The sequence below is a fragment of the Phocoena sinus genome, chromosome 9 (assembly GCF_008692025.1).
Source record: "Phocoena sinus isolate mPhoSin1 chromosome 9, mPhoSin1.pri, whole genome shotgun sequence".
Classification (NCBI taxonomy): Eukaryota; Metazoa; Chordata; class Mammalia; order Artiodactyla; family Phocoenidae; genus Phocoena; species Phocoena sinus.
Window position 1 is genome coordinate 61,852,958 of NC_045771.1, and position 24,335 is coordinate 61,877,292.

A 24,335-nucleotide genomic window follows, 5' to 3' on the forward strand; every position below is an offset into this window, starting at 1 on the left:
AATCTCTCATGATTTTTTTTATTTCTGCAGTGTCAGTTGTTACTTCTCCTTTTTCATTTCTAATTCTATTGATTTGAGTCTTCTCCCTTTTTTTCTTGATGAGTCTGGCTAGTGGTTTATCTATTTTGTTTATCTTCTCAAAGAACCAGCTTTTAGTTTTATTGATCTTTGCTATTGTTTCCTTCATTTCTTTCTCATTTATTTCTGATCTGATTTTTATGATTTCTTTCCTTCTGCTAGTTTTGGGGTTTTTTTGTTCTTCTTTCTCTAATTGCTGGAGGTGCAAGGTTAGGTTGTTTATTCGAGATGTTTCCTGCTTCTTAAGGTGGGCTTGTATTGCTATAAACTTCCCCCTTAGAACTGCTTTTGCTGCATCCCATAGGTTTTGGGTTGTTGTGTCTCCATTGTCATTTGTTTCTAGGTATTTTTTTATTTCCTCTTTGATTTCTTCAGTGATCACTTCATTATTAAGTAGTGTATTGTTTAGCCTCCATGTGTTTGTATTTTTTACAGATCTTTTCCTGTAATTGATATCTAGTCTCATGGCGTTGTGGTCGGAAAAGATACTTGATACAATTTCAGTTTTCTTAAATTTACCAAGGCTTGATTTGTGACCCAAGATATGATCTATCCTGGAGAATGTTCCATGAGCACTTGAGAAAAATGTGTATTCTGTTGTTTTTGGATGGAGTGTCCTATAAATATCAATTAAGTCCATCTTGTTTAATGTATCATTTAAAGCTTGTGTTTCCTTATTTATTTTCATTTTGGATGATCTGTCCATGGGTGAAAGTGGGGTGTTAAAGTCCCCTACTATGAATGTGTTACTGTTGATCTCCCCTTTTATGGTTGTTAGTATTTGCCTTATGTATTGAGGTGCTCCTATGTTGGGTGCATAAATATTTACAATTGTTATATCTTCTTCTTGGATCGATCCCTTGATCATTATGTAGTGTCCTTCTTTGTCCCTTTTAATAGTCCTTATTTTAAAGTCTATTTTGTCTGATATGAGAATTGCTACTCCAGCTTTCTTTTGGTTTCCATTTGCATGGAATATCTTTTTCCATCCCCTTACTTTCAGTCTGTATGTGTCTCTAGGTCTGAAGTGGGTCTCTTGTAGACAGCATATATAAGGGTCTTGTTTTTGTATCCATTCAGCCAATCTGTGTCTTTTGGTGGGAGCATTTAGTCCATTTACATTTAAGGTAATTATTGATATGTATGTTCCTATTTCCATTTTATATATTGTTTTGGGTTCGCTACTATAGGTCATTTCCTACTCTTGTGTTTCGTGTCTAGAGAAGTTCCTTTAGCATTTGTTGTAAAGCTGGTTTGGTGGTGCTGAACTCTCTCAGCTTTTGCTTGTCTGTAAAGGTTTTAATTTCTCCATCAAATGTGAATGAGATCCTTGCTGGGTAGAGTAGTCTTGGTTTCAGGCTATTCTCCTTCATCACTTTCAGTATGTCCTGCCACTCCCTTCTGGCTTGTAGGGTTTCTGCTGAGAGATCAGCTGTTAACCTTATGGGGATTCCCTTGTGTGTTATTTGTTGTTTTTCCCTTGCTGCTTTTAATATGCTTTCTTTGTATTTAATTTTTGACAGTTTGATTAATATGTGTCTTGGCGTGTTTCTCCTTGTATTTATTCTGTATGGGACCCTCTGTGCTTCTTGGACTTGATTAACTATTTCCTTTCCCATATTAGGGAAGTTTTCAACTATAATCTCTTCAAATATTTTCTCAGTCCCTTTCTTTCTTTCTTCTTCTTCTGGAACCCCTATAATTCGAATGTTGGTGCGTTTCATGTTGTCCCAGAGGTCTCTGAGACTGTCCTCAGTTCTTTTCATTCTTTTTTCTTTATTCTGCTCTGCAGTAGTTATTTCCACTACTTTATCTTCCAGGTCACTTATCTGTTCTTCTGCCTCAGTTATTCTGCTATTGATCCTATCTAGAGTGATTTTAATTTCATTTATTGCATTGTTCATCGTTGCTTGTTTCATCTTTAGTTCTTGTAGGTCCTTGTTAACTGTTTCTTGCATTTTGTCCATTCTACTTCCAAGATTTCGGATCATCCTTACTATCATTATTCTGAATTCTTTTTCAGGTAGATTGCCTATTTCCTCTTCATTTGTTAGGTCTGGTGGGTTTTTATCTTGCTCCTTCATCTGCTGTGTGTTTTTCTGTCTTCTCATTTTGCTTATCTTACTGTGTTTGGGGTCTCCTTTTTGCAGGCTGCAGGTTCGTAGTTCCCGTTGTTTTTGATGTCTGTCTCCAGTGGCTAAGGTTGTTTCAGTGGGTTGTGTAGGCTTCCTGGTGGAGGGGACTAGTGCCTGTGTTTTGCTGGATGAGGCTGGATCTTGTCTCTCTAGTGGGCAGGTTCACGTCTGGTGGTGTGTTTTGGGGTGTCTGTGGCCTTATTATGATTTTAGGCAGCCTCTCTGCTAATGGGTGGGGTTGTGTTCCTGTTTTGCTAGTTGTTTGGCATAGGTTGTCCAGCACTATGGCTTGCTGGTCGTTGAGTGAAGCTGGGTGCTGGTGTTAAGATGGAGGTCTCTGGGATATTTCCACCGTTTAATATTATGTGGAGCTGGGAGGTCTCTTGTTGACCAGTGTCCTGAAGTTGGCTCTCCTACCTCAGAGGCAGAGCCCTGACTCCTGGCTGGAGCACCAAGAGCCTTTCATCCACACAGCTCAGAATAAAAGGGAGAAAAAGTAGGGAGAATTAGTAGAAGTATGAGTAAAGAAAGAGGGAAAGGAGGAAAGGAAGGAAGGAAGAAAGAAGCAAAGAAGGAAAGAAAGGAGGGAGGGAGGGAGGGAGGGAGGAAGGAAGGAAGGAGGGAAAGAAGGAAAAAAAGACAGAAAGAAAGATGATACAGTAAAAATAAAATAAAGTATAATATAGTTATTGAATTAAAAAATATTTAGAAAAAAAAAAAAAAAGGGACGGATAGAACCTTAGGACAAATGTTGGAAGCAAAGCTATACAGAGAAAATCTTACACAGAAGCATACACATACACCTTCACAAAAAGAGGTAAAGGGGGAAAAATCATAAATCCTGCTCCCTGAGACCACCTCCTCAATTTGGGGTGATTCGTTGTCTAAAGGAGGGAGGGAAGGAAGGAAAGAAAGAAAGAACGAAGGTAAAGTATAATAAAGTTATTACAATTAAACTTAATTATTAAGAAAAAGAATTTTTAAAAAAAAGTCATGGACGGATATAGCCCTAGGACAAATGGTGGAAGCTAGAGTATACAGACTAGATGTCACACAGAAGCATACACGTACACATTCACAAAAAGAGGAAAAGGGAAAAAAATCATAGATCTCGCTCCTAAATTCCACCTCTTCAATTTGGGATCATTCCTTGTCTATTCAGGTATTCCACAGATGCAGGGTATATCAAGTTGATTGTGGAGCTTTAATCCGCTGCTTCTGTGGCTGCTGGGAGAGATTTCCCTTTCTCTTCTTTGTTCTCACAGCTCACAGGAGCTCAGCTTTGGATTTGGCCCTGCCTCTTGCGTGTAAGTCGCTGGAGGGCGTCTGTTTTTTCGCTCAGACAGGACGGGGTTAAAGGAGCCGCTGATTCGGGGCCTCCGGCTCACTCAGGCCGGGGGTTGGGGGATGGGGGAAGGAGGGGCACTGCGTGCGGGGCCGGCCTGCGGCGGCAGAGGCAGCGTGACGTTGCGGCAGAGGCCGGCGTGACGTTGCACCAGCCTGAGGCCCGCCGTGCGCTGTCCCGGGGAAGTTGTCCCTGGATCCCGGGAACCTGGCAGTGGCGGGCTGCACAGGCTCCGCGGAAGAGGGGTGTGGAGAGTGACCTGTGCTCGCACACAGGCCCCTTGGTGGCGGCAGCAGCAGCCTTAGCGTCTCCCGCCCGTCTCTGGGGTCCGCGGTTGTAGCCGCAGCTCGCGCCCGTCTCTGGGGTTCGCGCTTTTAGCCGCGGCTCGCGCCCGTCTCTGGAGTTCCTTTAAGCAGCGCTCTTAAACCCCTCTCCTCGCGCACCAGGAAACAAAGAGGGAAGAAAAAGTCTCTTGCCTCTTCGGCCGGTGCAGGCTTTTCCCCGAACTCCCTCCCGGCTAGTCGTGGTGCACTAACCCCTTCAGGCTATGTTCAAGCCGCCAACCCCAGTCCTCTCCCTGAGCTCCATCGAAAACCAAAACCCGAGCCTCAGCTCGCAGCCCCGCCCGCCCCGGTGGGTGAGCAGCAAGCCTCTCGGGTTGGTGAGTGCCGGTCGGCACCGATCGTCTGTGCAGGAATCTCCCCGCTTTGCCCTCCGCACCCGTCGCTGTGCACTACTCCGCGGTCCCGAAACTCCCCCCTCTGCCTCCCGCAGTCTCCGCCCGCGGAGGGGCTTCCTAGTGTGTGGAAACTTTTCCTCCTTCACAGCTCCCTCCCACTGGTGCAGGTGCCGTCCTTATTCTTTTGTCTCTGTTTTTTCTTTTGCCCTACCCAGTTACGTGGGGAGTTTCTTGCCTTTTGGGAGGTCTGAGGTCTTCTGCCAGCCTTCAGTAGGAGTTCTGTAGGAGTTGTTCCACGTGGGGATGTATTTCTGGTGTATCCGTGGGGAGGAAGGCCATCTCCGCGTCTTACTCTTCCGCCATCTTCCTGCTGAGAGCTCCACATCTTCTTTATCCATTCATCCGATGATGGGCGCTTAGGTTGTTTCCATCTCCGGGCTATTGTAAATAGAGCTGCAATGAACATTTTGGTACATGACTCTTTTTGAATTTTGGTTTTCTCGGGGTATATGCCCAGTAGTGGGATTGCTGGGTCATATGGTAATTCTATTTGTAGTTTTTTAAGGAACCTCCATACTGTTCTCCATAGTGGCTGAACCAATTCACATTCCCACCAGCAGTGCAAGAGTGTCCCCTTTTCTCCACACCCTCTCCAGCATTTATTGTTTCTAGATTTTTTGATGATGGCCATTCTGACTGGTGTGAGATGATATCTCATTGTAGTTTTGATTTGCATTTCTCTAATGATTAATGATGTTGAGCATTCTTTCATGTGTTTGTTGGCATTCTGTATATCTTCTTTGGAGAAATGTCTGTTTAGGTCTTCTGCCCATTTTTGGATGGGATTGTTTGTTTTTTTGTTATTGAGCTGCATGAGCTGCTTGTAAATTTTGGAGATTAATCCTTTGTCAGTTGCTTCATTTGCAAATGTTTTCTCCCATTCTGAGGGTTGTCTTTTGGTCTTGATTATGGTTTCCTTTGCTGTGCAAAAGCTTTGAAGTTTCATTAGGTCCCATTTGTTTATTTTTGTTTTTATTTCCATTACTCTAGGAGGTGGGTCAGAAAGGATCTTGCTGTGATTTATGTCATAGAGTGTTCTTCCTATGTTTTCCTCTAAGAGTTTGATAGTTTCTGGCCTTACTGCTTTAATTTCAATACTAGTTTTTATTTGTTTCTAGAAGTTCTGTTTGGTTCTTTTTACAAATCTTAGTAGTTTTTACTGATATTCTTTTGTCATAGTCTTAGTTCTCCCTTTATTTCTCCATATATTACAGAATATAAAGTAAGTCTGTTTATGGTCTAGTTTTGATACCCACAGTCTTGATGGGTCTGATTCTGTAGAGTTTTTTGATTCTGTTGACTCTTGCTCACTGTGGCTTATTTCTTTATTTGTACAGTATTTTTTGATTATGAATTCATGTTTCTTGGAACGTTTTTGTTGAGTTTTTTGAGGTTTAGTTTTAGGGTATTTTACTCCAGGGAAGATCTTTGTTTCCTTCTTCCAAAGATGTTTAGCCACAGACTTTGTCCTTGTTCCCTGTGGGACATGGATAATTAAAACTCAGGCTTTTAGTCATTAGAAATCAAAAGTGGCCACAGGGAAAATGTTAACTCTAGTATTTGCATATACCCTTGTGGATTTATAGATTCTTTTCTGGCTTCTATAGATTTTCTTTATTCTTTTATTGGGTTACCCATACATTAAAAATACATATTTATATTTAAGACATTACCACAAGTACTCCTTTAGAGAGCCAATGTGGGGATTCTGTTAGTTGTTGAGGATAACAAGGTCTTGGTGAAGGTATAGTAGGGAACTGGGGAGTGAAGAATTAAGGATGAAGCTAAGTAGAGACCAGAATTTGGAATGTCTTCCTTATATGCCATGCCAAGGAGTTGAGCTTAATAGTGATGCTGGAGGAGAGCGCTGGAAAGGGAGTGATCAGTTTGACATTTTAGGTTGAGTATTCTGGTTTCATGATGATGAATGTCTAGGAATATCCTGATCAAGGTGCTTCTGGTACAAGTAACATGACCTTTTTAAACAAGCTTTAACTTTTTTTTTTTGATTGATTGATTGTGGTAAAATGTACATAAAAATTGCCATCTTAACCATTTTTAATTGGATGGCTCAGTGGCATTAGGTGCATTCACATTGTTGTACAACCATTGCTGTCATCCGTCTCCCAAACTTTGTCATCATCCCATACTAAAACTCTCTGCGCATTATACAGTCTATGAATTTGACTACTCTAGCTACCTCATACAAGTAGACTCATACAATATTTGTCCTTTTCCGTCTGGCTTATTTCACTTATCATAATGTCTTCAAGGTTCTTCTGTGTTGTAGCATGTATCAGAGTTTCATTCCTTTTAATGCTGAATAATAGTCCATTGTATGTAGTAAATACCATATTTTGTTTATCCACTCTTTATTTTGGGTACATTTGGATTGTCTCCACCTTCTAGCCAGTTTACTTTTAGGTCAAAAGGAAACTGATTAGAACTATTTTGGGTTAGCTTGACTAGCCTAAGGTTTATTAGCCTTATAAGGAACTGAAGCCATGAAGAGGAAAGCTTTCAGAATCCAGACTGTCTTCTGTCTCTTTTGAGACCACTTTCTCTTCAGCCAAGCAATTGTTGCTTCACTGTTTACATAGACCTGCATGGTTATCCCAAACTTTGTGAACGGCTCTTGGGAGAATCTAATTTGCCAGCTCTAGTCACTTGGCCATACATCTTCCAAACAACTATGGTGTAGAAGGGGACTTGGGGAGGATTGGGTACAAAGATGTTGGGAACATAGCGGGGTCCACTATGTTGGAGAGACACCCAAGGGGGTTGCAGTAATCAAACTGGAGATGTTGGTGAGCTGAACCCAAGTAGGGGCAGTAGGAATAGAGAGAAACCAAAAGTTTCATGAGATATCATGAGGTTGCAGGACTTAGTGGGTGGGGGAGAGTGGATGAAAGGGAGAGGGTGAAATTAAGGTAACACTTACGGTTCTGTCTCTAGCAGCTGTTTGGACCACCATGCTTTTTTCTGAGATAGAGAGTAGAGTAGGACATGTGTGCTGGGAAGATGACTCAGCCTTGGACACTGAAGCACTACATCACAGGGTGAAGGATATAGACCTAGATTAAATCTTGATACTTAGGTGACTTTTGGAAAAATTATCCTGTCAGAGCTTCAATTTCTGTATAAACATGGGAGATAATAAAGCTTCATGGGGTTATTTTAAGCATTAAATAAGATTTGCGTATGTAAATCCCTGAGCACAGTGCCTGGTTACCCTAAGTACTTAAATAATAAATTGTAAGTTATAACTGTTAGTAGCGTGAGCAAATTGTCCTAAAGTATCTGCTGGACATCTTAGTGATGATGAACGGTGTTAGTTAAGGTGGAAGAAAACCCCAGCGTGCTTCCCCAGAAGGAAGGAAGTGTGTGGGCTTGTCTAGGAGTGAGAATCCTGAAGCATCTGGGTGACGGTATGTTTCGCCCAGCTCTGCTCAGCAGCCTGGATGGAAGAGACTGTGTCCTCTTACAACCATTCGAGTTACCAAGATGTTGTCTATACTGTTCAACAGTTTCTTGTGGAAAATTATCGTCAGGGAGATATTTTTCCTCTTGATCTTTCAGTCTATATTTTCCATTCCTTATGTTTATTCATTGAAGCAGAGACTTGGGGAGCGGGCTACTTTCGTCTTCCTCACTGAACTTTCTATTGCAGGCAGCTTCTTGTTTCTGTGTCTAGTCCCGGAAGACAGGCGGTTGCACACGTTCCTTGGCTTGTTCAGTTCACAGTGGCTAACAGAAACTCATCATGTGTGGGTCTGCCAGGCCGAGATTGAGTCTTCCGTGGCTCAGACTGTTGAGATCTCTGAATGAATTAGAGAATTAGGAGCCGTTTGTAATTCTTCAAACATGAAAGTAGATCTCTTTCCTGTGTTCTGCTCATGGAGCTTTTTCTGTCTGGGACCCAGTTTTACAAAGTCTTCTTTGGGCAGTTATAAACCATTTCCCTCCTTATTTTTCCCTGTTGCTTGCCAAGGCCAAAAACTATCATATTTGAATGGAGGTAGAAGATCTCCCAGGAGAAGGGGAGGGTCAAGGGAGGGAATCCAATTTTGCCAGACTTTAGAAAGAATTCCCATGCAGTGGGATGTCTGGCAGCCTATTGTTTTCTGGTAGGTACAGCTGTGTTTTAGAATTAAGTTCAGGCAATGAGGATGGATGAAATACTTTCTCCATCTTCGTGGTTCACTCTCCTGTTGTAATAGTTTGCTTGTCTATTTGCTTATTCATTCATTCATCCTTGGATAGGATTTCAGAAGATGTAGCATGTGGCAGAGAGCACAGTAATGAACTCTTGGTCAGTTGTACTTCTTGGTCAATCCCCACTGATTGTGGAGTTCACGGACATTTGACTCAGACTTTGGCATACGGTTGATAGTTATTGCCAGTTTTTTACTTGTGTTTCTTTATGTGCATTTTGATGAAAAATTTGGGGGAGGTGAAACAGTCAGCTTTCTTATTTACTCAGGAGTCTGAAGCAAGTCTTCAGACAGGTAACAATATTTGACTAGACTGTTAACAACTTGTTAGCCGCTTGCTTGGCCTGTGCTGGTTTTACACAGGACTCGGCACCATGCTTTGTGCCCACTGGCCTTGTGAGAGGTGGTAGAGAGGCAGGCCAAAAGGCAGCAAATAGATTAGATAGTTCCTTGAATTTGGAGAAACTGCCTTGTTTGGTGGTGTTCTCTAGGGCCTAGAACTGTGCCTGGCTAGTATTTGGCCTTCAAAACATGTTGGTTGAATGAATTAAAAAGTGAGCAAATGAACAAACGACTGAATTTTAGAAGTTTGTTTTTATTTAGGAAGGAAATACTTTTAATGATGCAGTTAGATTGTACTGGAAGTCGAATGATGTCGATTTTTAATGGGCAGTTGAGGAGTGAGTTTTTTTGGAAGATGTATGTAATGGTTCCTGTTGTGTGTTAGATGTATTTAAGTGAGCAAATAGAGATATTTAAAGACCCACACTGAATAATGCTTTACTTTATTTTTTTAAATTCTCCGTTTCTCTGTGTTATAGAGAGTTATAAAGAGGGGTGATCTCACAATTGGTCTACTTCGTTCTTCCTTACGACTTTATTAAATAAATCACCTATTTAAGTAAATCACCTAAGGTATTTGTTTCATGTGAAGAGATGCTTTTGTTAGAGTTGCCTGGGGTCTTTTTCAGGGTGTGTTTTCATTTTAGATTTACAACATTGAACACAGTGGTTAGAAACTAGTATTTTATTGGTAGGTATCAGTGTTATTTAAGCCAAAATCAAATTTTTGTGTGTGACAGTAGAATTATACTTGTAACTTTTCTAAAACATAAAAATATATAATTGTGTCATTAATTTAGAGGAGTCGGGATAACACTAAAGCCTTTAAATTACATTCTTCGTCAATGAATGAGACCAAAATGGTATAACTTATAAGCGTGGTTTGTTATAAGCTCTCAAAGGCAGCAACTTTATCTTCTAAACTTATATCTCTTCACACTATTTAACATCCTTCTTTAGAAAAAAAAGAATGGTTTTTGCACGTCCTGCATTAAAAAGAGGGAAGTTTTTGTTTGTTTTAATAAAACCTCTTGAAATTAAGATCGCTTCTGACTAGAATGCATCACATACTAGGTGATCGCACCCATCTACAGAGGAGTAGTTTACGACAAAGCATTATCTGGTCTAAAATGCTAAGAGTGAAGAGGTTGAGAAACTCTGGTCTAATGTAATAGGTGATTTCCTCTCCCCTAAATTAGTAGAATCAGTGGAGACTTTTTTATGCTATCCTATTTTTCATTTTATGAGTAAGAGACAGTAGTGGAAAAAAGCAGTCAGTCTTTATCATTGCCAGGCTACCATTCTTGATTCTGAAAATAATAGGGTAGTTAATTAAAAGGAAAACAAACCCCCCAAATCCAACAACAGCAGCAAAACTACACAAAACTTCCTTGATGATTCTGATAGAGACTTTGAGGGGTGATAATTTACAGAGAAATGGAGGAGAGTAAAATTGTCTGAGGTCTCTTTTACCTTAGTGAGACTGTCAATTTTCAATGATGGAAAAGGGATCTGAGAAGAAAGAAGGTTCTGTTCTAAAATTTTCTTGGGCCAACTTGTGACTTTTCAAAGTAACTTTATCGTGTGCTTGAAAAGCAGTTCTGCTAGAGAAAATTAGTAATTCCAGATCATGTAATGCTTCCATGATAGCAGGATTTTATTATTATGGTGACAGCTAAGATTGCAAACGGTTCTTGGTTGTAGGTATCTTGCATGGGAATGAGGAGTAGCTGGCTGTTGAGATTATCAAATGCAACCCGGTGTTGCTGTCCATGGCAAATAAAGCCAAGTGTTAAAAGTCATCAAGTTGAGGCGATAAACTACAACCCCCTCCCCCCATTGCCCTCAGTACTCTTTTAACCTAGAATTTCCTGTATTATATTTAAGGATTTCATGTTTGAATCCTACGTGTCCCATTTCTGAAAAGCTTTTCCTGCCTTTAATTTAATATAAACTAAAATAAGAAAAGGATTTAAACTGTAAGAATAGAAAAAAAAAAGTAAAAAACTATAAATTCAAGGAAAAAATTCCCAGCTTCACCCCTGTTGAAATCTATACTGTGAAGTTCTTCAGAGCTCCTCTGCACTCTTCTAGAACCCTCCCTTGCCTACGCTTTATAATCATCAATTTGTAGTTTGAGGTCTTCCGACTTTCTAAGTATTTTAGATGTTCTGTTTTGGCTGAAAATAATACATGTTTAATGTCTCAGTTTGCTAAAAGCAACTATATAGTCATATAGGGAAGTGAGTTTTATTAAATCATGTACCTTCAATTTTTAACGCCTGTTTATATGTGTTCATGATACCACTTTCCAGTAAGGTGACAAGTGAAAAGGTTAGGAGTGATAACTTAGAAGGCAGACTCTCTTAAAAATGAGATTGCCACCATTGCTTTGTATTCATCTGGGTTTGTTGTAAAAGCTGCACTAGTGTTCTGAGGGCATCTCTGAGCTACTCCAGATCAGTGGAAATGAAATGGAAATATGAGTTCAAGGAGAAAATAGAACAATGTCAAATTTCCTGCTGTTAGAAAAGAAAGAACTTGCTTGTATATTTTAAAATGGCTGATGGTGGATATTAAAATGCTGTGGTGTTTAGATTACATGAGATAAATTTAAAAGAATGATACAGTTGTTTTATTTCAACATATAAATATAATATGCTAGAAACTACATTCTCTATAATTTTCAGTGTAAAGGTTTAGATGTCAACGTAAAATGTACAAGAGAGCACATGATTTTACAAAATTCTTTTAGGGAGTGTGTGAGCACCAAAGTAGGATTAGTGTCTTTGAAACTCTTTTGTCTCCAACCTAAACATGAAACATGACATTTCATGTCAGGACCTAGTACATGCACCCACAAGCCAAAGTTCATAAACATTACTTACCACATGTGACACTCTCTGATAAACTTTTTGCTTCTCCTTTTCTTTTTTCTCTTCCTCTTCCCCCCCCCCCCCATTTCATTCTATTCAAAGATCTGGTCATGATTCACTAAATTGAGTTTATTTCCAGTAAAGGGTTGAGACCTACAGTTTGGAAAACAGCTGTAGATCCAAGATTCAGTTTGTTTTTATTTTCTTTCCTGAGTGGGTTTTTTGTTTTGGTGAGGGTGGGTCGGATTCTGAGCAAAAATCAGACAGACGGAAATAACATTTCTATTAATGCTTTAATTCATTGGCCTTCAAACTGTTCTGGGAGTTCATCTGCGACATCAGTTGAAATGTCTTTCCTGGCTCCCCTCTTGCTTATCCTCTTAGATGCCTGTACCTCTCACCCATGATACGAATATCACAAACTTTCAAAGATAAAAAACCCAGATGAATGGAAAAAAAGAGGGAGAATATTTGGGTAATCCTAATTGGTAGTCTGAAGGTAATGGATACACTTTAAAAGAGGACAAAATCATCTCCTTCATACAAATAAAAATCTGTCAGAGACTTATTAACTCATCAGTTAAGGAAGAAATTAGTAATATATTTATTACAACTGGTTCAAAAGAAAACTCAAAGTATCACCACACACAGTCAAATAAGGGAATGTTGAATTTATTAATTATTGCAAAACTGGTCACTGTCCCTAGGGTAGCATTATTGCATCCTGTGGATGGGGATTATTTGTATGCCTATCAATTTTCTGCAAGTTATCAACTGTCTCTACAGAGTTGTAACATAACCGAGTCAGATAAACAGAGGTGGAGATAACCAGGACAGACGTGCTAGCCGTAATAGCCACTAAATTCCGAAGCCTTTTACAGTTTTTCCTTATTCTGATTAGATTTAGGCTATTAAACGAGGTCTAAAACTTTGACACCTGAAAGCCAAATCCAGTTTGAAGAGGATTTATTCAGTCTGCAGAGTATTTAAAAAAATTTTTGAATTTGTTGCTATCATCTAAGAACTAGGTTTTTACATAATAGTTGGATTTCTAGTTTGTCTTGAAAAATCAGACTTGGTGACACTGGGCCCACATCCCTTCATGGAACAGTGGTTGGAGCTGCCAAAGGTACTTAAAAAAAATTTTTTTTTAAATCTTTATTTTTGTAGAGTTACCATCTGATCCAGCAATCTCAGTCCTGGGCATATATCCAGAAAAGGTGAAAACTCTAATTAAAAAAGATACATGTACCCCAATGTTCATAGCAGCACAATTTATAATAGCCAAGGCATGGAAGCAACCTAAGTGAATGGATAAAGAAGATGTGGTACAATGGAGTATTACTCAGCCATAAAAAAGAATAAAATAATGCCATTTGCAGCAACATGGATGGACTTGGAGATTATCATACTAAAAGAAGTAAGTCAGAAAGAGAAAGCCAAATATCATATAGTATTACTTACTTGTGAAATCTAAAAAAATGATACAAATGAACTTATTTACCAAACAGAAACAGACTCACAGACACAGAAAACAGTCATGGTTACCGAAGCGGGTAGGGGAGGGATAAATTAGGAGTTTGGGATACACACTACTATATGTAAAATAGATGGCAATAAGGACCTACTGTATAGCACAGGGAACTATATTCAATAATGGAAAAGATTCTGAAAATAATATATATATAAACTGAATCACTTTGCTATACACCTGAAAGTAACACAGCACACAGGAACATACAGTTCTTTTGATTGTAAATCAAGTATACGTCATTAAATTTTTTAAAAATATTTTTTATTGTAAAACAATATATGATATTTGATTTAGAAAAAAGCAAATACTACAAAAGAAACATAAATTAAATATAAACTAGTCATGCTTCCTGGTAACAACAACTATTAGGTTTGGTGTATATTTCTCCATATTTTTTTCCTAAGAATGTACAAAACTTACCTGCACATAGAAAATAGAAATTACCTTTATAATTAGAAAGCCTGCTAGTTTCATTTTGAAAAAGCAAATAAGTTGGAAAAAGTACTAGAAAGGATGAAATAGTATAAAACACATACTTCAGCTAAAATGTTCTCCAAGAGGCCTGGGTGACAGTGAAAGCAGGAGTTCTGAGTCCAAGGCCCGTGGTCCCACACACAGGCATCAAAGGGAGGGACCTTCAGACAGAGGCAGCCTTACATCTTCAATTTACATTCCCCAGAGGTTCCTAGATGCATTGGGACCATCTTGGGTGGTGGCCAGGAGTCAGTGGGAAGATGCCCTAACCGTAGCCTCAGCCTTGTCCTAATTTTTTTAGTGATGGTTATTTTTTTTTTTTTTACTTTGGCCATAACAGCAAATGCAAATCTGATTCCAGGCTTTCCCAGCTCAAAACCTTTCAAAGCTCTTTCACTGGTTCCTCATAAGCCTTGTTTTGGTGAAGGGCTCCTCCTCGTGGCTCCCTGGGCATCTCCCCCCTCCCTAGAGGTGCCATCTTTAGACCAAGCCTGCACTTTCCTTCACTCCTGTCTCAGACTGGGCTGGTTTCACTCTTAGTTATCTGCCTGGCATTTGAATTTACCGCCCTGGATTATACTGAAGAGGTCAGTTGTTTCTGCAGTTTTGAAATGTGAAACAATATAGTCGAGTTAACATTTTAGTCCTGGTACGACAGCCAAGTATGTTTTTGAAAAATTTGAAGAAATGGGGGTATACATATCCGTTTAGTGATAATTAAAGGGGTGTATTTTCATAATATAATTTGAGATGTTGAGATCAGGATCTCGGTCCCTGAACTTCTATATTTTCAGTTTGAAATACCACTGATGTTTATAATTTCAGCTACCACTTACATGCTAACAGCTCCCAAATTCCAACTTATTCCTTTCATTGGAGCACTAGGTCCTATTTTTCCAACTGCATTTCACATATTACCATTTGGACCAGTCATTGTTTCCCTACATGTAAACTTGTCTGAAGTGGAGTTAATTTTTTTCTTCTCTTAAATTTCCTTTTCCAACTTTCCTTTTCTTATTCTTAATATCACTTTCTTTACTCCCTCAGGCTTGAAACTTCAGTCATCTTTTAGTAATTCCTTTCCATCAGTATTTTGCAGAGTTGGAAGTCACTAGGTCCTGTTTCACATTTCTGTACACCTCTTCTTTTTCATTCAAACTTCTCCCACCATAGTCCAGTCCCTTTTGCTACAACGTTCTAACTTCATGGCTCCACTCTCTCAATCAGTCTCTCCAGCATTTTATTTTATTTTATTTTATTGAAATATAGTTGGTTTACAGTGTCATGTTAGTTTGAGATATACAGCATGGTGATTCAATTATACATATATATAATGTATATATATATTTTTTCTTTTTGATATTTTTTTTCTATTATAGGTTATTACAAGATATTGAGTATAGTTCCCGGTGCTATACAGTAGGTCCTTGTTGGTTATCTATTTTATATACAGTAGGGTATATATGTTAATCTCAAACTCCTAATTTATCCCTTCCTTCCTTTCCCCCTTGGTAACCATAAGTTTGTTTCCTATGTCTGTGGGTCTCTTTCTGTTTTGTATATAAGTTCATTTTTATCATTTTTTTCTGGATTCCACATGTAAGCAATATCATATGATATTTGTCTTTCTCTCTCTGGCTTATTTCACTTAGTATGGTAATCACTCGGTCCAGCCATGTTGTCTAGCCTATTGTCTTAAATTTAATCTTTCTGAAGCACTACTTTCCTCAAGATCCTAGACTAGAAAATAATATTAAATGAATCCTGGTAAGCCACTCTGGATATTCTAACATTTTCTTGACTTAGTAGCCCTTTTAATAATTTGTCTCTTCTTTTGTAGTCTTCATTTCTGTTGCTTACCTCCACGCTTCTACTGAGGTTACTCTCTCTGCTGTATCCTAAACACTCTCTGTTCATTGTTCCTGGTGATCCTTCTTACAGGAGAGGCCTTCCTTCTCTTCTTGGTTTATATCTGTGCCCATCAGATGAAGTTAAACTCAAGGCTACCTGTTTGTGAAGTGTAACAGGGCTCTTCTCATTCTCATTGAGCCTTCTGGAATGTTTTATACCGTTTAATGCTGTTTTGGGTAATATGATCTTGTCTTTCAAGATTAAAACTATCAAAAGTATGGGACCATTGTATTTTTTGGTATCTCTCGGAAGAAATTAGGAAACTTGTTACCTAAATTTGTATTCCTTTTGTCTAACCATGCAATTCACAACCCACCACACAGAAGAAGAGGAGGATTAAACATGGTTCAGGATTTTAGTTTTTCAGCAGTATGGAATTTACATATTTATTGGATTTTGACACAATGTGAAGAAAAAATGTGTGTATGTATATTTTTTCTTATATAGTTAAGTGGCTGCTGTTTATCAGTCCCACATATACATTTCAGTCTATTTGACATATTTATATTGTCAAATAGTCTGTTGAAATTGGAAGAAGGTGATCAAATTGAGAAAACCAGGTTACCTTAATCCTTTTGTCATGGGTAATATCACTTAAAAGGTAAGTGTTAGAATAATAGGAAAAAATAAATATATCACTTGTGCTGCCCTCCTTCAGAGCAGTAGGATCTGTGCTGTGTAGCGATCAGGGTCGCTTTCTGTATGCAGTCTGCGTGCCATTAAAAGTGAAGACACTGTCCTTTTATTTTTCAGTTTTGTGTGAATGGATAGAGAAAGAAGTATCTTGCTTTGTGTACAAGACTGCATTTGTAACACACACAAAGTCATTTAAGAGATTTGAGACAATTTTACGAATAATTGTGAACTACAACATTTTTATAACATCTAGAATATCATGCTAATAATGAATTTTTAAAATAGCTTTATTGGGGTATTATCAACATATGGTGAATTGCACATGTTGAAAGTGTACAATTTGATGAGTTTTGACATGTTTATATACCCTGAAACCATCACTGCAATCAAGATCATGAATATATTTATCACCCTCAAAAGTTTGCTTGTGATCCTTGGTAATTCCTCCCTCCCTGAACCTCCCATTCCCCAGGCAACCACTGATCTGCTTTCTGTCACTATACATTAGTTTGCATTTCCTAGAAGTGTTTGGTGGTCTGGCTTCTTTCACTTAGCTTGATTTTTTTGAGATTCATGCATGTCATAGCATATCTTAGGCCTTCATGCCTTTTTATTTCTGAATAGTATGATGGATATGCTATAGTTTGTTTGTCCTTTTTATCTGTTGTTGGACATTTGGATTTTTTCCAGTTTGGGGTTCTTACCAAAAAAGCTGTATAACATTTGTGTACAAGTGTGGACATATGCTTTCATTTTTCTTAGGTAAATACTTAGAAGAAGGTCTGGGTCATATGGTAGGTGTATGTTTACATTTTTAAGAAACTGCCACAGTACTATATTATTACACCTACCACAGTGTATAAGAGTTCCAGTTGCTCCACATTTTTGTCAACAGTTGGCATGGCAAGCCTTTTAAATTGTTAATATTTTAATAGGTATATAGTGTTATCTCATTGAGCTTTTAATTTGCATTTGCCTATTGACTAATGATGTTGAGCATCCTTTCATGTGGCTCTTTGCCATTCACATATCTTTTTTTTTTTTTGCTTTGGCTGTACTGGGTCTTTGTTGCTGCGTGCGGGCTTTCTCTAGTTGTGGCAAGTGGGGGCTACTTTTTGTTGCGGTGCGCGGGCTTCTCATTGCGGTGGCTTCTCTTGTTGCAGAACACAGGCTCTAGGTGCATGGGCTCAGTAGTTGCAGCACGTGGGCTCTAGAGCATGTGGGCTCAGTAGTTGTGGCTCGCAGGCTCTAGAGCATGGGCTTAGTAGTTGTGGCACACAGGCTTAGTTTCCCCGCAGCACGTGGGATCTTCCTGGATCAGGGATCGAACCCATGTCCCCTGCATTGACAGGTGGACTCTTAATCACTGGATCACCAGGGAAGACCCACATACCTTCTTTAGGAGAATGTCTGTTAATAGCTTTTGTCCAGTTTTTATTGGTTTGTTTTCTCATGATTGAATTTTAAGAATTCTTTATATGTTCTAGACACATGTCCTGTATCAGATTTGTGATTTGCATGGATTTTCTCCCAATCTGTGTCTTGGGCAGTGAACTCTTCATCCCCCATCCATATAGAAGCAGTTCCAGGATTCCCATGTTTGGGGATTAGGAGGCATTCTGGGTTGGGTCCCAGCTTAGTCAGGCAAGAGTGTTGTTGCTGGCTGATAATGGATTTTTAAGAATAAATTTTGATATTTCACCCACTTATAAAATGTAAAGTTTGCTTATTGTAGACAGTTTTTAACATACTGAAATTGTACCTAAGGAAATGAGGCTGGAACATGCTTGATAACTCCAGGCAGAAGAAGGCCACTGTCAAGGCCATGTAAGTCAGAAGCATGAGTGCTCATGTCTTCCCATATACTCAGCTGGGGGCAGCAGGACTGTTCCAGGCCTCCTCCACTGTTGGGATGGAGCTCCTAAATTCCTCTTAGGTTTACTCAGGATTGCCTCCAAAATGGGGTAGTTTCAGGTTGCTGTTTGTTCCCGTAAATATAAATTGAGTGCTACATTTGCAGTGCCTGGTCAGTATCTGGGCTAAGCACTTAATAAATACTCATAAAATATAAAGTAAGTGAAAGTCTGGAACGTGGATATTGTGGAATTAGCAAATATCTTCAGAACACAGAGCTGAGCAAGGCTTGGGAAAGTAGGGATTTAGAAAGACAGAAATGGAATTAATGAAATGTATTTCACTAATGTTAGGAAATATTAAAGTCCAACACAAATGTCTTGTTAAGGGCTCCTTGTCTTTGGTGCTTTGTTGATGTAAAGCATTCAGTTTTGGTACCAAAAAGACTTGCTTTAAAATTCTAGCTCTGCTGTTTACTAGCCATATACATTTGCATCAATACTTAACCGACTTTACTTCAATTCTTTCACTTACACATTGTGAAGAGTTATGTGTACCTGGCGGGATGATTGTAAGATTATAGGAGATAGAGTCTATAAGGCATTTAGGTACAGTGCGTGACACATTGTAGGAGCTCAGCAAATGTTAGTGGGGTTTTAGTTACCCCCGTTCTCTTTCCCAGTTCTAGTCTTAGGTGGGGAAAGGAAATCTGGCTGCTGGAGTGGTGACCTAACCACTTTCTTGCTGTGGGAGGATCTTAGAATGCAGCTTTCTTGCTGTGGGAGGATCTTAGAATGGTATTGCCAGTCCCGCTGGGATAAATTTTTATACTACCTTGTGTGTGTTTTCAATGGTACAAAAAATATCACGGTATAAAGATAATTTGATTACAGATTTTAGTGTCTCAGGACATAGTCTTTTCATGCATGGAGTGATTACTGTAAAGCTATATGTATGGTTAGACTTACTTAGGTACCTAGTGGAATGAATCATGAATGTTAGCAGCAGTATAGATGGTGCAAGGGAATCCCAAGACTTGTATTGTAAAATTGGCACAGCGTTCCCATGGAAACACATCTGAGGTGACTATCGTAGAGGAAGGAGTTAAGGCAATGGTCAGGTTGGCAGAATAACAGGTGCGAGGGTGACTGGTAGTTTCATAACCATTTTAGAGCAGTTAGCAATGGATGTTTGTAGCAAACTAGTCTTTGCTGCCACTCTGAGTTCTTTTATACTGTCTCTACTACCTTTTTCCTATTCCTGACCTGTTTCTTCCGTGCGTGGATGTTTCTTGACTCTTGGAACCTAAGTTCTCTCTCCTTCTCGGATATGTTTGGAATTTTATAATGTTCTAAAGTGACAAACTGTAATATTATGCATTGCCACGTAAGTCATACTGTTGGCAACCTGCTGCAGCCTATTTAAGACTGTATATTCTTTACGTTTGATTTTTTTTTAGGTCATGAAAAACTTAAATGCTTCACTTAATTATTTGAATCATAAGTTCTCTACAAAGTACTTGCATTCAAAAGGGATTCTGGCACTACAGCTGAGTTTGGTCTGGCTTTTATAACAACGTATCTAAACGTTGGGGGCTTGAGAATGACATCAGAACCGCTTTTGTGATTTCTGTGTTTGTTCCATTTCTGTCTTGTGGCCAGACATGAAAAGGTATTGGAAATTTGAGTCCTTCTATTAAAGGCTTTTCTTTTATATGTTAGAAAGGAGCCACTTTTTAAAGGGCCTCTCTCTGTGGCCACAAAGCTTCTTGTTCTAGCACTCTAATGGCATGTGACACAGTGAACCAAGCAAGCAACATGGCCACACCTACCTCCAACGAGGGTAGAAAACTGCACTTCTTACATGTCTCCTGATATAAGGTGGAGAGCCAGTGAATGGCCCTAATGAGTCTGTGGTCACTATATACTCAGTTCTCTCTCCCTGTGGTAGACAGAGTGACTCACCCCTCCCCAAGGGCGATAACCCAAATGGCCCCATTCAGTCACAGCATCGTGCTCTAAGTTCAGTATTTCTTCATCAGGTCCAGATGTGGCACCTCTTGTTGTAGAGACTTCATGAACTAAAAAGACCAGCAGTCTGTCCCTTCTGTCCCCTCTGGTAACTGGGAAAAATAACGGCCCAAACCACTGTCATCCAGAAAGGGGAGGAATGGGAGATACACAGCAGTCACCGAGTGGTAGCAATTCTGGAATCTCACTGAGCAGGCATTTTGGGGGATCCCCGCCTTGGATTGGAGAATGTTCATTAATTATGCCCAGATTCTGCTTCTCAGGAGAGCCCCACCCCCAGTCCCATGTTCTCCAGGCACTCCACGCAAAGTGTCTTCCTTTTCCAGTAACTTCCTTGGCTACCACTGAAGTAGGCACTGGAGAATAGACCCTCCTTGGGGGCTGAGCAGTTTTCTCTGGCAGCTTCCTGTCTGCAGCATTGTTGTAAACTTCCAATAGTCAAAGTCCTCCTTTAATTCAGACTTGTAGTTGTTTTGGCAGCACAGCTCTCCAAAAATTTTGTTGGCTTCTTACCTATTTGATTATAATCAGCTTCATGTATCTGTAGCCAGACCTACAATTTTTGCTAGCTGTAACTCTTAGATTTGCTACATTTCTCATCTCTTTCACCCTTAAATGTGCCCCCCCTTTATTTATTTGAAGGTATCTTTTCTCTACGAGGCTTCAGTTGGACACTGATCCCCTTCGTCTCTTTTTCCTGACCCATTGTAGCCTAAGAATTTACTGAGTGCCACATTCATCCAGGCTGAGGCTTTAGTATCAGGTGTGATGGCTATATCCTTGATTTGATCCTTACCCAGATTGAATTTTAATCATCTGTTGTTCCTTCAAAGGCTTTCTCTGTTTTAGTTTTAACTGTTTGGGGTTGAGAAGTTAGTTGCTTCTTCCAGTCTTTTTAAGTCTTTGAGTTTGAACTTTATTGTCTTACATTCCTGCTTATAAACCAACCAGTTCTTTTCTGATCTCATTTCTTTCTTGCATGGGTTTCTCTTTATCTTAGTTATTTTTTTCATCTCATTCCTTGTCTTTTCATCTTTTCCTTTTGCTTTTCCATCTAACCTTGCTTTTTTTGTTTTTGTTTTTGTTTTTACCAGTTTCATACAGGTCATGTCTCCTTGTACTCTCTTGAGGGTGCCAGACTATTTCCAGACTTTTCTTTTGGCTCCATCACTATATCCAGTAAGCTCAGCCTTTGAGGATTTCAGAGGTGATTCCTTTTCCTTTACTGAAATATTTTCTTTTTCACGTGGCTTGTGTTTTTCTTCTCCATTTTTTTTTCTTTTAAAAAGTGAAACCTGCTAGATGTGTTTTCTGTCAACAAATTGGCTCTTTTACCATCCACTCCGATCTACAACTCAGGGCAGGTTGACCTACACAAATCCTGGTGCAATTCTCAGTTTCTAGAAGCAACTTGCTCAGATAAAATCTTTACTTATCCTCCCTGCTTGATTTTCTGGTGGGTGGAATATATGAAACTGAAATGTGGGGCACTTGTTGCCACCAGGAACTTTTCTTTGCTGTCTCTCTTTTTTTTTTTTTTTTTTTTTTTTTGCGGTACGCGGGCCTCTCACCGTTGTGGCCTCTCCCGTTGCGGAGCACAGGCTCCGGACGCGCAGGCTCAGCGGCCATGGCTCACGGGCCCAGCCGCTCCGCGGCATGTGGGATCTTCCCGGACCGGGGCACGAACCCGTGTCCCCTGCATCGGGACTCTCAACCACTGCGCCACCAGGGAAGCCCTCTTTGCTGTCTCTTATATTGCTTTACATACAGCAACTCAGAACGTGACATGTCCTCCCAAGTTTCCTTCAACTTCCTTCCCAGTTGTTTTCTAAGAGTTGTTGCCCTGCCTGAGTGTACAAAGATGGGAGGACACAGAGGAGAGAGGGTGTGTATGTGTGTGTGTGTTGGGGGTAGTGCACAATCTCACCAACGCAGATACTTACACTGATGGGAATTTACATTTGGCTACAATTTTACAATGAATATAGTCCTTGAGTGTCTGAATCAGATAACCAGCTCTAGAGGGTGTTTGTAGTGCCTTCTTTTCTTTTTTCAGGTGGCCTTAATTTCATGAGGCTTAAGGTAGTTATGGCATGACAAGAAACCTGGACCGGGTTTGGTTTTTTTTTCCCCCTTTCCTCGGTCCAGTGTCCAATTTATGGCTAGTGAGATCCTTCAAGATTCTGGTGTTATCTGTTGACTTTAGTTTTACTCGTAGAGATTTCTTGGGTTATTTCCTGCATGTTCAGAAATTGAGAGGATGAACACAGTATTTCAGACTGGAAGTCCATGCTTCTTAATTTCTGGTTTTGTCTTCTGACACCTAGAGAGGGCTTGTGTTCTTAAGTTTGGGAATAGAATTCCTAAAAGTAATTATTGTGATATCTTTATATTTGGCTTTTAAAATTTATTTGGCTGCATTGGGTCTCAGTTGCAGCAACGTGAGATCTTTCAATGCAGCGAGGGCTCTTTGTTCTCTCCAATTGTGATGTGCAGGCTCCAGAGCACATGGACTCAGTAGTTGCGGCACGCAGGCTCTCTAGCTGTTGGTGCACGGACTCTAGAGCATGTGAGCTCAGTAGTTGCGGTGTACAGGCTTAATTGCCCTGCAGCATGTGGGATCTTAGTTCCCTGACTAGGGATCGAACCCATGTCCCCTGCATTGGAGGGCGGATTCTTAACCACTGGACCACCAGGGAAGTCCCTATATTTGGCTTTTTACTAAGAAGGGTAAGAGTTTTATGGTTTCGTCTGAATTTATTATATAGTGTTTCTATTTCAGGTAACAGAGAAGCAGCAATGTTTCACTTCTTCAGAAAGCCTCCGGAATCTAAAAAGCCCTTGGTACCAGAGAGAGAAGCAGATGGATTTGTCCTTTTAGGTGAGTCTTTTTAGGAAACAATATCATAATTAGATGAATTATTTTTCCTTTAAAAGGTTACTTGAAAAGTATATGATTGATTTTTAAACATTTTCCTATTAATTCCAGAGTTAGTTTATGTATGTGAAATCTATAAAAATATAGGTCATCAATCACTTAAAATATTGTCATCAAGTCAGACTCTTCTTATACAGTATGTTGGTTTGGATGTGTCCTTCAAATTCAGTTTGTAAAATCATCCTATTTTTTCTATCCAATAAGCTAGTCAACCTTTTTAATTATGAAAAAGCAGAAGTCTTGATGAATCCTTGATAAATTCAATTTCTGTTTTATAAATAACACCAAGCCTTGCTTCTTAAATTAGCATCAAAAATTAAATCAGGCGGGCTTCCCTGGTGGCGCAGTGGTTGGGAGTCCGCCTGCCGATGCAGGGGACACGGGTTCGTGCCCCGGTCCGGGAAGATCCCACATGCCGCGGAGCGGCTGGGCCCGTGAGCCATGGCCGCTGAGCCTGCGCGTCTGGAGCCTGTGCTCCGCAACGGGAGAGGCCACAACAATGAGAGGCCCGCGTACCGCAAAAAAAAAAAAAATTAAATCAGGCATCCAATAAATAGTTGCTGAACGAGGTACATTTATTTCTTTTATTGAAGTATAGTTTACAATATTGTAATAACTTTCAGGTGTACAGCATGGTGATTCAATATTTTTGTAGTCTATACTCCATTCAAAGTTATTACAAGATAATGGCTATAATTCCCTGTGCTGTACAGTATGTCCTTATTGCTTATCTTTTTTATATATAGTAGTTTGTATCTCTTAATCCCATACCCCTAATTTGCCTCTTCCCTTCTCTCTCATTTTTGGTAACCACTAGTTTGTTTTCAGTATCTGTGAGTCTGTTTCTGTTTTGCATATACATTCATTTGTATTACTTTTTAGATTCCACATGTAAGTGATGTACAGTATTTGTTTTTCTCTGTCTGCCTTATTTCACTAAGCATAATATTTACTCTCCAGGTCCGTATATGTTGCAAATAGCAGAATTTCATTCTTTTTTATGGCTGAGTAATAGTCCTGTGTGTGTGTGTGTGTGTGTGTGTGTGTGTGTGTATGTATATATATATGTGTGTGTATTTATATATTTCATGTTCTTAGTCCAGTCGTCTGTTAATGGCACTTGGGTTGTTTCTGTGTCTTGGCTATTTAAATAGTGCTGCTATGAGCTCTGGGGTGCATGTATCTTTTTGAATTAGTGTTTTCATTTTTTTCTGTATATATAACCAGGA

General features: G+C 39.5%; 1 protein-coding gene across 3 annotated transcripts in view; it reads left to right on the top strand.

Moving 5' to 3' along the window:
- UMAD1 (UBAP1-MVB12-associated (UMA) domain containing 1) overlaps positions 1 to 24,335 on the top strand; it is a 253,280-nt gene that overhangs the window by 9,697 nt on the left and 219,248 nt on the right. For all 3 annotated transcript variants that reach the window (XR_004351373.1, XM_032642596.1, XM_032642595.1), the window contains one exon: positions 22,951 to 23,049. Coding sequence is in view for 2 of the 3 variants with exons in the window: in XM_032642596.1 (XP_032498487.1) it covers positions 22,968 to 23,049 (82 nt within the window). In the remaining variant the exon portion in view is untranslated. The remainder of the gene's footprint in view (positions 1 to 22,950; positions 23,050 to 24,335) is intronic.